We start from the raw sequence: 11195 nt of genomic DNA, 5'->3' as shown, positions 1-11195 counted from the left end.
ATTTCTCCCCCCTTAATTTCGATGTGTGTGTATAAACCATTTGTATAAATCTTTCGTTTCTTAAAGAAGTCTATTCTTCCAAAAAAAAAAACAAAACAAAACAAAGCAAACAAACAAATATGTATCTAGTGTAGCTATATGTGAACGTATATGATGTATCTATATCTATATCTATATACTAGTGAGATCGAGATAGTGCTGTAAACAGGGCAAAACGTGTTAGATCGTAAGACAGAGATAGAGACCGACCCGGGAAGAATGATATTGATCTATATAGAACAAAAAACTATTTTATGTCAAAAAAAAAAAAAATACAGAACAAGCAAAGAAAAATTTGATTACAGATTACAGAACTATATACAATATATATCTATATACAAATTTAGTTTCTGGAATTAATAAATTTTATTGTAGGTAAACAGTTACATAACAATTCGTTAAATTATTTTCGCATTTTTCCGGAAATTTTTATGAAAAATCCAACAGTAAAACTAACTAAAACTGAAAGAAAGATGATAAACTGATCTTTCCATATACTATTTGGTTAAATACCATCTTTTGGTTCCTTTGGACACACATATTCTGACAGCTTCCTGCAAAAATGATACAGAAATAATTTATAGCTGAATTAAAGAATGTTTAAATATTACCCTCGAACATATTTCCGGTTCCATCTTTGCTTTGCCTGTCGGTATATTCATCTCCGAGATGATTCCTTTTTTTTTGTCTTTTTAATTTTAGATATTTATATTATAAACCCAACAGTAATAACCTAAGAAATCTTTATAGCTTTGGTCCCTGCTTTGTTTAGGGTATAATCATTTCCGAGGTTTTTCTTTTTTTTTACTTTTTCTTCTTTTCTTTGCCTTTGCCTTTGGCTTTGGCTTTTTCCTTCATGCTACTCTTTCTCGCTGCTTTTTCCTCCAGCTGCGGATGCGTGTGGTTTTTTTTTTTAGATTAAAGTTCAAAAAGATAAAGATATATAGCTACCTTTCGAAGTTTTTCCAATTCTTCCTGCTCTTCTATGGCTATTTTTGCGCGCGTCTCTGCGATTTTCACATGAAACATTTGAACCTTCTCCTGATAAGTGTTCAGATCGTCCTTGCACTTGTTCAACTTGTTCAGCGTAAACTGAACGTCATTCTCGGCACTCTCCATGTCCTCATCGTAGGCATCCTGCATTAAATTGATGCGTTTCTTGTACTCTTCGATCAATGTCGAGTACTTTATGTAAGCAGACCTCCATACATTGGTATCCGTCTTGGTCAGCTCTTGGAGTTTGTCCAGCTCATCTTGCATCGCCTATGGATATATGATAAGGTGATTGTGTTTGAGTTTGCTCAAAATAACAGGGTTTTATTTAGTTAGGAAAAGAGACAACAATATGAAGCTTGGCCTAGAACGTAGAACGGACCAATCTCTTACATGAGAAACGCTGAAAATTAGATCCAAAGTTGAATTATTGGATTTTTATAAGGTCAATTGAAACGGTAGTAATTTGTGGTCCCATATATGTTTATATTAGAAATAATGTGAATGTGGGACTTAAATTGGTTAATTATTGCAATCTATTTTCATCGGCATGAAATGACATGCGGGTAAGCTGTCATTTGAAATGATATATATTGTGGAGTGTGGAAACAAAATACCTTATAGAGCTTAGTTCTCTTGTTCTTAATAATCGTATAATCAAAAGAAATTCCATTTCATGTTAAACAAACCTTTTCTTTAATTGCATCTTCAGTATACTTCTGCTCCACCTTGTCGCGCGCCCAATTAATCTGGTACCTTGTCTCAATAGGATACTTGTCTATATAATAAACAATCCCAAGTATTATTGGAATCTACGTGACGATGAAACACTCACAATCAGTAAAAAGTTCCTGTTCCTTTTTTAGCGCTCGACGTTTTGAAATCGATTGCGGATCGGCGGCCTTGCCCTGCCTAATCTTGATGAGTTCCACGACGATATTATCGTGCTCGGTATTCATGGCCTCATATGGTTTGGCCAGTACCTCCATTATATCAACCTTAATGTCTCTGTCGGGGAAAAAGCAATAAATCTATGATATATGTAGGTAAATCTATATCATTTACAGACTCACCGCAACAAAGCCATAAAGCCCTGGCACAAATCACGATTCGCTATCAAATCTTCCTTCAAAGATATTATCAGACGAATAATCTCTCCCAGATCGACAAAAAACTTGAGAGCATCCAGTTGCTTTTCGGTTTTGCCAAACACCAAGGCATCCAAATACATGGTGTCCTCATTTTTTTTAAAACGCTCGTAATATTCACGACAGGACCAACCAAAAATGGTTTTTGATGGATTGGTTCCCTTTGGTGGAACGAATCGCATGATGACAATCTTCTTAATGAACTTCTCCAGTAGATAGTTGATGGAGGAGTTGGTCAATCCTTCCAACATCTTTTTCGAGCGGGCCTTGACCAGTGCGTTTATGTCGACGGCCGCGGTCTTCGTGGTGTCACCAATTCCCGACGGTCGTTGATATGTCGTGGGCCGTACCTTTGTGGTTCGGCGTGTACTTATCATCATATACTCGAAGTCGAGTTTCTTCGTAGCGAAAAGACCTTTTGTCGGTATCCAATCATCTTCAGTCACATTGCTTTCATCCTCGGGTATACTCTCATAGGGGGCCAGCAACGCCTTGAGATAGGCATCGCGACAGAGATGCGGCTCCGCCGGTGGCAGGGGAAAGAAACCCACCGGTGGAAAATCGTGTTTGAAAACGACTTGACCCTGCGAAGCCCTTGAGCTGCGATTCAATATACTGGTCATAGTGCCGTCCAGTTGTTCTCTGTCTCTATATCTGTATGGGGTTCTATGGATTCAGTTCGAGTTATCGTTTTGGGGTAATGTTTGTTACTGGAAATATTAAGATTTCTATGTCATTTGTAATTTCCTCAGTTTCGTTGAGGAATTGTCATTTGGTTTAACATTTTATTTGACCTCACTTCCATTCTCATTCCTTGTGTAACCACATCAGAAATTTGGAAAAATTCATCAAACATTTGTAGTATCAAAAATTGTTTTCAACAAACAAATTTTTAGTAAATCGAAATTAAACAATGTCAATCCCAAGATTAGCTAGGGAGGTACTACCCCATGTGGCTGAAGAGCAGGTAAGTGGTCAGGTCACATCATCTAAGTAAAATCCTTTTTAGCCATGAATCAACCTCAGGCACGTCCGGATAATGCCCTTATCCGCATTGAACCGCGTCAGGTCGGGGACCTACAGGCTGTCGCTGTCCCGCCCACACCACCGGCAGCTTTGATGGGACCACTCGCCGTTGACGGTTCTGCTCCTGTGCTGCTGCCCATTCTGGACTATGTGCGTGAGCTGCTGGCCAATCCCTTTCCAAGAGAACCGGAGTCTACGGACTACAGGCTGCACATCGCCTCCCACAGGCAGCGACTTCTGGAGTGCATTACTACCGTTGTGGGTATACTCCGTAATGTGATGTCGGCGATGGCACGGGATTCGCCCTTGAGTGCGGAAGAACGGAGAAACTTCCAGAAATTGCGCACACTGTACTTTTCGGCCTTCGATATAGGGAACTCTCTGCGTCGGACCATAGATGCGGCGGGACATACGGTTTATTCGTGGCCCCGGCACTATGTTGTTATGAGCCCTGGCTTAAACTCTCCCGATACGAGCTTCGGCGGTGGTTCCATGCTTTTTCCTTGGCGGAACCCTTATCTCTTCACACCCCATCTGGGTGCACATTACTTTGAGAGGGGCATGGAACAACGGGAGGCGCACATGGAAAGGGAGTTCTGGGACGAACACTATTATCTTGATGAGGCCTCAACTGGGCCACCCGACAACGTGATGGAAGACCAGAACAATGGTACTTTGGAAGAACGTGGAGATGGTGCTCCTCACAACAACCGAGACATTTAACAGTTTTTTCGATCCTGTGCACATATGTACATCTATTGTAGTTTTTTCTCCAGTAAATCTCCTCCAGTTTTTGCAATGATTCTATTGCAGCTTAGATTCCCTAACCCCAATGGCGAAAAATCAGCGAAAACAAAACACTTGCATTCCCACAATTAGCATTGCATTCGCTGTAAGAAGCAACGGTAACTGCAGTTGCTCCAGACAGAGCAGGAAAGGCACGGTGGCTTTTCGGCCGAAGCTCTGAATACCCTAGCAGATCTATCAATCTATAATCTATACAGCTCAAAATGACCTGATTCTTGACAAAATATAAGGATCAAAGTCTCAGTTCAAGATATGTATACATATGACGATAAATGTCGCTTACGATATGTGCGTTACAAACATTTGGTACAAATCGAAATGCCCTCTATAAAAGGGTAAAGAAACGACAGCCAACATGTAAATTACGGCCCGTGGCTGATGTCAGTCAATTTTAACATTTTTACAAAGCATCTTCAACAGAAGCGGCAGCGCTATTAACGTCGTCGTCAATTAAGCAACTGTAAATTAAACAGTGGCTGACTGCACAGAAAAAGAGAGAGCAGATTTGTGAAATGGGGGTATGATCACCAGGTAATACGTTGGATGCATTCAATACTCCTCTCTACAATTAAAAGTGGTGTTTTATTTGCAGAAAATCCGGAAAGTAATCAACCGAGTTTTAGCTGAGAACATTACTTAGACCCAACTGCAGAGCCTACACAATATACCCCCTTGAAGCTAAAGTAAAGGGTAGGCAACATGCATATGCACATCAACTCCCACGCTCTCACACTCTCCCACTCGCTCCCTCTCTTCATACACACACATGTACAGTGGTTTGAGCAGCTCTTGCTTTCCCTTTACGTTTCTCTCTCTTTGACTGCCTTCACTGTGACGTAGGCCCCCGCCGACCTGCGTTGGGGCGTTTCTCACTCTCCCATTCTCTCTCTCCCTCTCTCTCTCAAGCAGGCATAGACATGCACACTTGTGTCGTTTTCACTCGCTCGTTGGGGTCTGCTGGCTGGCGGGGCTGTTCGCTTGCTGCGTGGCTCTGGCCGCCTGTTCCCTCGTATCGCGTAGAGGGACCTGCCTCAATGTTGCGCGTTCACTTTTAGGGAGCCTACACCGTAAAAATTAGCGCCGCTGTGGTGTTTTTTTTTGTTTTTTCTGGATTTCCGTCCAATCCCTCCCCCGAATTGGAGTTTGGGCACCTCCGTTTGGTGGCCTGTAGAGGCGCCGCTTCGAGTTTTGGCGCCTGCGTGGAGTGCAAGGGTTTTGCAGCTTTGTCGCTTGCAGCTTAGTGGCGACTTTTGGACGACTCTGTAGCTGGGGCTATGAAGAAAGCAGAATGCGCCAGAAGGCTGGACGGATGGGAAGTTGCTTAGAAGCGCTGCCCACCCGCAAACGACCCGGGGGCCAGAACTGTGGTGGCTGTGTGGCCTTGACATTTGACTTCGACTCCTCCTTCTCCCTCCCCGACGAGTTGGATCAAGCCGTCGTGTGGCAATGCATGTCTGGCAAATGCCCTGCAAAAAATTGAGCATGTTTCATTCATGCATTTAACAGAATTTTGTTTGCTTTTAATTGAGGATAAAATTATAGCTCATAGACCGAGTCAGCCCAACCAGAATGCCCACGAAACGGCTGAAGATAGGGATGGCGTCTGGGCGGCCATGCACCATAATATCAGGATTTATTTTATTAAGGCTCTGCACCAGCCTGGGCAGATATTTCTTAAGGACATCAGCCGATGCTTCAAGACTGTCATTATTTTCGAATTTCATTTGGAATCATTCTGGATCTTAAATCTTTTTTTAACAACAGATTTGATCGCTTTTATTTCCCTTAGGAGGGAATGACATTGTCCGTCATTTCCCTTATTTGTGGAATGCTTTTTTCTTTTCCCAAAGTACTTCGTAGCCTCTTGCAGCAGCACTTTGCAGGGCCATTTTATTTGCACGATTTGCATCGGAAATTACGGCCAAGAGATTTTTTTGTCATAAATGTACTTTCTACTGCTCTTAGCACCCTCACCAAGCCTCACCTCAAGCAGTCGTGTGGCAATGCCATCGCGCAGCATAGTTGCTTTGGTACCGTTAGACGGTCGCTCTCATCTTTTGCGTTTGCTCTCTCTTTGCCAGTGGGTGTCACATCTTTTGCGTACTTGCTGGGCACTCTCTCTTTGTCTTTCTCTCTCTGGCGTTGGGTGTCATCCTTTGCAAATTTCTGAACGCTTGTTCGCAAAACCGCAGTCAGCGATGGCAATGCCAGCGGCAGCAGACGTAACGGTACATGCGACAGCCACCACGACGTTGCCAACGCCGACGACCGTCGCTACGGCCATCTGATAGACAGCTGTCTCCCGGTTACGTCAGTCAAAATGACGCATCGTGTTTTGGTAACAGGAAAGCATAAAAATACAGCAGACAATGCGACTGCTGCGAGTGCGGCTGGAGCGCGAAAGAAAAATCACCACAAAACAAAAGAATAAAAAGCAAACACACAGCACAAAGAAACAGCGGCGCAGAGCGTCACGACAAAAGCCACCCTCGCAACACACGATGTTGTTTGGTTTTTTTTTGTACTTTTCAAATTAGACAAAGTGCAGCACCAGCACTGTATCTGGCAAAACTCTCCAAAAGAACGCAAGACTGAGAGGAGTTAAACACTTTCCTTCCCTCTCCTCTCTTTAGCTGAAACCCCGCTCAAAATCTTGCAACCACAAAAGCAACAGCAACCACATAAAGAGAAATTTTGCTTCGGCAAACGGCACTTGTAATACCCTTGCAGACATATTGTTACCATCCACATGCGTTAAATGTATGGAAAATGTATATATGTAAGTGCTCGTAGGTGAGTCTTGGTCTAGTTCTCTGTATCGCAACCATCTTCCTAACATAATAGTACTTTATTAAAGGGTATAAAAGCAACGACTATCGCCAGTACGAAACAATTCTTGCTGCTGCTTTCACACACACCAGACAGATACGATACCGAAATAAAAAATCCAAAGTGAGCCGGCAGCGTCCGACTCTGGGCGCCTGCTGCTTTGCGGACAAAATTTGAGCAGATCCGCTCACAAAAAAAACGGCATTATGTACAAAAAACTATAAAATAGTGCTTGTGGTGGGGCTTTGTGGTCGGTCTGTGGTGCGATTTGCGGCCGGTAGGTTCCACAATGTTCCAACGGCGTGGGCTCCACAGCTGGCATGGTCTTGGGGCCGGAACATCCCATGCCACTTCCAATTGGAAATTTGCTCTCATGCGAGCGAGCGCACACACAAATCACATGGGAAAAGTCCCCAACTGGTATTTTGAGCAGGCGCACAGCTTGCCCCAGCTGCAGGCCTCTCAAAGAGTTGGTTTTGCTCAGATAAGAAGCCAAAGCCAATGACAAAACAGAACGAGATAAGGCAGTTTAGAGTGAGAGCAGAAGAGAGCGGCTATTGATGAGAGAAATGAGTAATGAGCAAAAGAAAACAAACGCAGTCCCACCGAGAAAAAGGTCACACTAATCGATCGCGGGGGGTGATAACACTGGAATGGAAGAGCTCTGTTAAATATTACTACCACAAATAAGCTATTTATGGTATTTCATCAAATCTGAAACTTCTCTCTGACATTCAATGACTTTCCAGATAGCTCCAAAAACTGTTTCATCAAAAATTATTCAGCTTATCGCTTGTCAAACTTTTTTTATTAACTGATAATTATTTAGCGATATGGGGGAATTTCTATATAAAGGCTTTGCCTCGGAGTGTCCATTCAGTCGTACGGCAGTAGCAGCCAAGTATTCTAGTTTTACCCATTTAAATCTCACGGTAAGAGTTTCATAAAAGAGATTTCGTAAGAGAACGAGAACGATCGCGAGAGCTTGCAATAAAAGCTTTGGTTTGTTGGCCCCCACCAAAGTTTTCAGTATAATTCTGTCCCTGAGCGAGTACGGTTTTCAAGTGTAACTCAATTATTAAACATTGGTGCTCTTTTGGTAAAAACCCAAAGCACTAAGAGAGTTTGAAAGAGAGTTCAAGTGTGTTCTTAAATGACATTGGGAATATGAGTGGAAGTGTAATTAATATCAACACAGACCAACCCGACCAAACTTTTCCACTACCTCATAAACAACGAGAGAAAAAAGCATCAAATTGTCAAACTGTTAAATGAATGTTGTGTCGTGGACAAGCGATTAAACGGCAACACACATTGTACATATTTATCTGTTCTTTTGGAATTTCACCATAAATTTAGGGGGGATCCAGGTCTCGTGAGATAGTGAGTGGAGGAAGCGCTTCAACATGGTATAACCCTTTTGACTTTGGTCTTCTTCTCTGTGATAAATGTTATCAAAGGGTTTTGTTTTGCTCTTTCTGAAGGACATTTGCAATGTCAATTGATCTTTTTTTTACCAAAAAGGTGGAAAATCAGTGGATGGATTAACATTTAAGGCAGTAGTATTTATGCTTTGGTGCCAAAAAGTATCATTAACATGAATTTGCTATGTATACATGGTAATCATACATACCGTACTTATTTCTTTAAATGATCCTTTTCGTTCTTTAGTTGCTTTTTACTCTTCTTATTATTACCAGCCTGATAGTTTTCTGTCTCTGATTTTATTTTCTTAGAGCATTTGTGAAACTTGAAATTGTAATTAGTATCAATTTTAAGAACAACAAAGAAAAAGATGTTAATCCTAATTTATTAGCAACTAAACCCAAAAATAACTGAAATGTTCAGTTCCCTTCATTAAAAGTTTATTTTAAGGCCGGTAGAGGTAGGGGCTTCACTTCCATTCTCTCTTTTGGTCTGTCTCTTTCAAGACTCATTCATTCTTTCCCAAATGAAAACCTGTTGTTCGTCTTATATGTACCCTGTAGAAGAGAAATCAATAGAACAGCTGCTGTGGAGCTTAAGATTACGGAGAGACTAAATTAAATCGAAAATGCTGAGCAGGTTCATTGGTGTATCGGCAACTATCATCAGCAGCAGATCTGGCAGCATTCTGTCCAGATCTCTGTATAAGTCGGGGTGCGTATGCCTCTTGATCAGTTTCTTTTCGAGACCGATTCAGAACACACCGTTTAAGTGCTCGCTCTCGGCTAACCATGGCTTTCAAAGCTCAACTTTTACTCCCACTTCTTGTGGCCTTGTCAATAACCTGTAACAATGCTTCGTTTGTCATACGCAGAGGCAGGAACCACACACAGACCATGTCTACAGGCAAGGCTTTTAAGGTGCTGATCACCCATCCCGAGGTGCCGCAGGAGGGCATCGATCTCTTGAAAGAGAACTGCGAGATCATCCAAGTCCAGAGTCTGCCCGTCGACCGGGCCGAGCTTCTGCAGAAGATCAGGGGCGTTGACGGTATTTTCTGGGGCGGACATGAAGCCCTCAATGCCGAGGCATTGGATGCTGCCGGTCCCCAATTGAAATCGATCTCCACCATGTCAGCGGGCATCGACTATGTGGATGTGGCGGAGGTGAAGAAGCGCAAGATTCCTCTGGGACACACCCCAACGGTCCTGAATACAGCGGTGGCTGATCTGGCTGTGGGCCTCTTGATCGCCGCTGGCCGCCGTTTCCATGAGGGACGCAAGAAGATCGAAACGTGAGTCCATACGGCATTTCCTTACCATTATATTCTACTCCAAGATCTTCCCGTTCCTTTTCAGCAATAACTGGGAGAACTATCATCTCAACTGGATGCTGGGTCAGGATATCCGTGACTCCACCGTTGGTTTCTACGGTTTCGGGGGCATTGGACAGGCTATCGCCAAGCGTCTGTCCGGCTTTGACATCGACCAAGTGCTGTACACCACCCGACGACGTGTGGACAAGGAGATCGAAAAGGAGTTGAATGCCAAGAAGGTGGACTTTGACACCCTCCTGGCCCAGAGTGACTTTGTGGTCATCGCTTCTCCCCTGACGGCTGCCACGCAGGGCGTGTTCAATGCTACCGCTTTCAACAAAATGAAGGAAACCGCTGTTCTGGTCAACATCGGTCGCGGCAGTAAGTTGTAGATCTCTTACAAACTTTTTTGAACGGTATAATTATTAAGTTGCTTTCTAGAAATTGTCAATCAGGATGATCTTTATGAGGCTCTGAAGTCCAACAAAATCTTTTCCGCTGGCCTGGATGTCACAGATCCCGAACCATTGTCTGCTAAAGACAAACTGCTGTCACTCGACAATGTTGGTAAGTTGAGCAATGGCAATAATTTTAGATTGTTGATATCAGTCAGCATCGGGTCTGATTGCGAGTTCCCCTGGTAGGAAGTATTTCTAGCCTTGCTATCAATATTTTGATTCCGTCTTATCTGTGCAGTTGTTCACTGCGACTGAAGTATTTCTGAGAGATTTAAGTCATACGTGGGCGACGGTTTGGTAAGGTTTTATGAAGGTTATGAAGGAATGAAGGTATGTTCAGATTTCCAAATAAAAGCAGTATTCAAAGACATTGTGGGATAGATAATTACAAATGTGACAACAAGACAAAGTCTCTGTACCTTTAAATCTTTATTATGTCGACCCCTTTAACCTTTCTTTAGTATTTTATGTAGCGTAATCTTGCCAATTACTTGAGAAAGTCAAAACAAAACAAATACTCTTATCTCTATGGCTAAATTCCTTATCTAAAACAGCACCTCTAACCACTCGACATCTCCCTCTTTCTAACAGTTGTCCTGCCCCACATAGGCTCTGCCACGAAGCGAACCCGTGCCGAGATGGCCACCATTGCCGCCCACAATGTGCTCCGCGGATTGGTTGGAGAGCCCATGCTGTCGCCCGCGTACTAGGAAATGGAAATGTTAATGGACCGGGAACTAAAGTGGATTTCCACTCTCAGTAAACTCTGATTATTGTGCGGGCAACGAAGCCAGTGAAGTGTGAAAGGTTGCCAATGGCAAGGCCATGGTTCCAGATGTGAGAATAAAAATGTTAATTAAAGCAACTAATAATGTGAAAAATGGCAACAGGCTTCAATACACTTAAGACATGAGAAATGGAAGACTGGCATTGGGTTGCCTACCCATTAAATTACAGAATTATGTAGCAATATATTCTACAACAACTTGTTAAACTTGGTTGAATTACGAGTGTCTTTAACATAGAAAAGGGGACTAATTGTAATACCCTCTTCAAAAAGTTTACATGAAATAGAATTTGAAATACTGAGCTTAATTTGAACAGCACTCTGAGAGGCAAAACTATTCCACAAAAAAGCTTAACAGCACACACACT

General features: G+C 42.7%; 3 protein-coding genes across 4 annotated transcripts; 2 read left to right on the top strand and 1 right to left on the bottom strand.

Moving 5' to 3' along the window:
- Positions 1–381: 381 nt before the first annotated feature.
- Positions 382–2924, bottom strand: LOC6903084 (uncharacterized). The gene is made up of 6 exons (XM_002132766.3): positions 2106–2924; positions 1868–2040; positions 1722–1810; positions 991–1302; positions 651–927; positions 382–593 (listed from the first exon to the last, which is right to left on the bottom strand). The coding sequence occupies exons 1-5, from the start codon at positions 2801–2803 to the stop codon at positions 844–846; spliced, it is 1356 nt and encodes a 451-aa protein (XP_002132802.3). The 5' UTR covers positions 2804–2924; the 3' UTR covers positions 382–593; positions 651–843.
- A 44-nt stretch (positions 2925–2968) lies between these two features.
- Positions 2969–4011, top strand: LOC6903083 (uncharacterized). The gene is made up of 2 exons (XM_002132765.3): positions 2969–3147; positions 3207–4011. The coding sequence occupies exons 1-2, from the start codon at positions 3094–3096 to the stop codon at positions 3927–3929; spliced, it is 777 nt and encodes a 258-aa protein (XP_002132801.2). The 5' UTR covers positions 2969–3093; the 3' UTR covers positions 3930–4011.
- A 3664-nt stretch (positions 4012–7675) lies between these two features.
- On the top strand, positions 7676–10923 carry LOC4817449 (glyoxylate reductase/hydroxypyruvate reductase-like). Of its 2 annotated transcripts, none has more exons than XM_015180768.2 (5): positions 7676–7774; positions 9142–9561; positions 9626–9963; positions 10024–10149; positions 10632–10923. In XM_015180768.2, the coding sequence occupies exons 2-5, from the start codon at positions 9164–9166 to the stop codon at positions 10748–10750; spliced, it is 981 nt and encodes a 326-aa protein (XP_015036254.2). In that variant the 5' UTR covers positions 7676–7774; positions 9142–9163; the 3' UTR covers positions 10751–10923. The 2 variants fall into 2 exon arrangements, with proteins under 2 accessions (XP_015036254.2, XP_001356851.3); XM_001356815.4 differs by lacking the exon at positions 7676–7774 and adding an exon at positions 8881–8981.
- Positions 10924–11195: the final 272 nt, after the last annotated feature.

This window comes from Drosophila pseudoobscura, chromosome 4 (assembly GCF_009870125.1).
Source record: "Drosophila pseudoobscura strain MV-25-SWS-2005 chromosome 4, UCI_Dpse_MV25, whole genome shotgun sequence".
NCBI classification, from domain to species: domain Eukaryota; kingdom Metazoa; phylum Arthropoda; class Insecta; order Diptera; family Drosophilidae; genus Drosophila; species Drosophila pseudoobscura.
The sequence above is the reverse complement of the archived record's forward strand: the minus strand, read 5'-3'. Positions and strand labels throughout refer to the sequence as shown.

Coding starts and splice junctions, on each gene's coding strand:
- LOC6903084 (XM_002132766.3), bottom strand. CDS start 2,803: ATGACCAGTATATTGAATCGCAGCTCAAGGGCTTCGCAGGGTCAAGTC. Junction 1,811..1,867: donor ACAGGAACTTTTTACTGATT/GTGAGTGTTTCA, acceptor TTTATTATATAG/ACAAGTATCCTATTGAGACA. Junction 1,303..1,721: donor AAGATGCAATTAAAGAAAAG/GTTTGTTTAACA, acceptor ATATATCCATAG/GCGATGCAAGATGAGCTGGA.
- LOC6903083 (XM_002132765.3), top strand. CDS start 3,094: ATGTCAATCCCAAGATTAGCTAGGGAGGTACTACCCCATGTGGCTGAA. Junction 3,148..3,206: donor CCCATGTGGCTGAAGAGCAG/GTAAGTGGTCAG, acceptor AATCAACCTCAG/GCACGTCCGGATAATGCCCT.
- LOC4817449 (XM_001356815.4), top strand. CDS start 8,896: ATGCTGAGCAGGTTCATTGGTGTATCGGCAACTATCATCAGCAGCAGA. Junction 9,964..10,023: donor GGTCAACATCGGTCGCGGCA/GTAAGTTGTAGA, acceptor GTTGCTTTCTAG/AAATTGTCAATCAGGATGAT. Junction 10,150..10,631: donor GCTGTCACTCGACAATGTTG/GTAAGTTGAGCA, acceptor TCTTTCTAACAG/TTGTCCTGCCCCACATAGGC.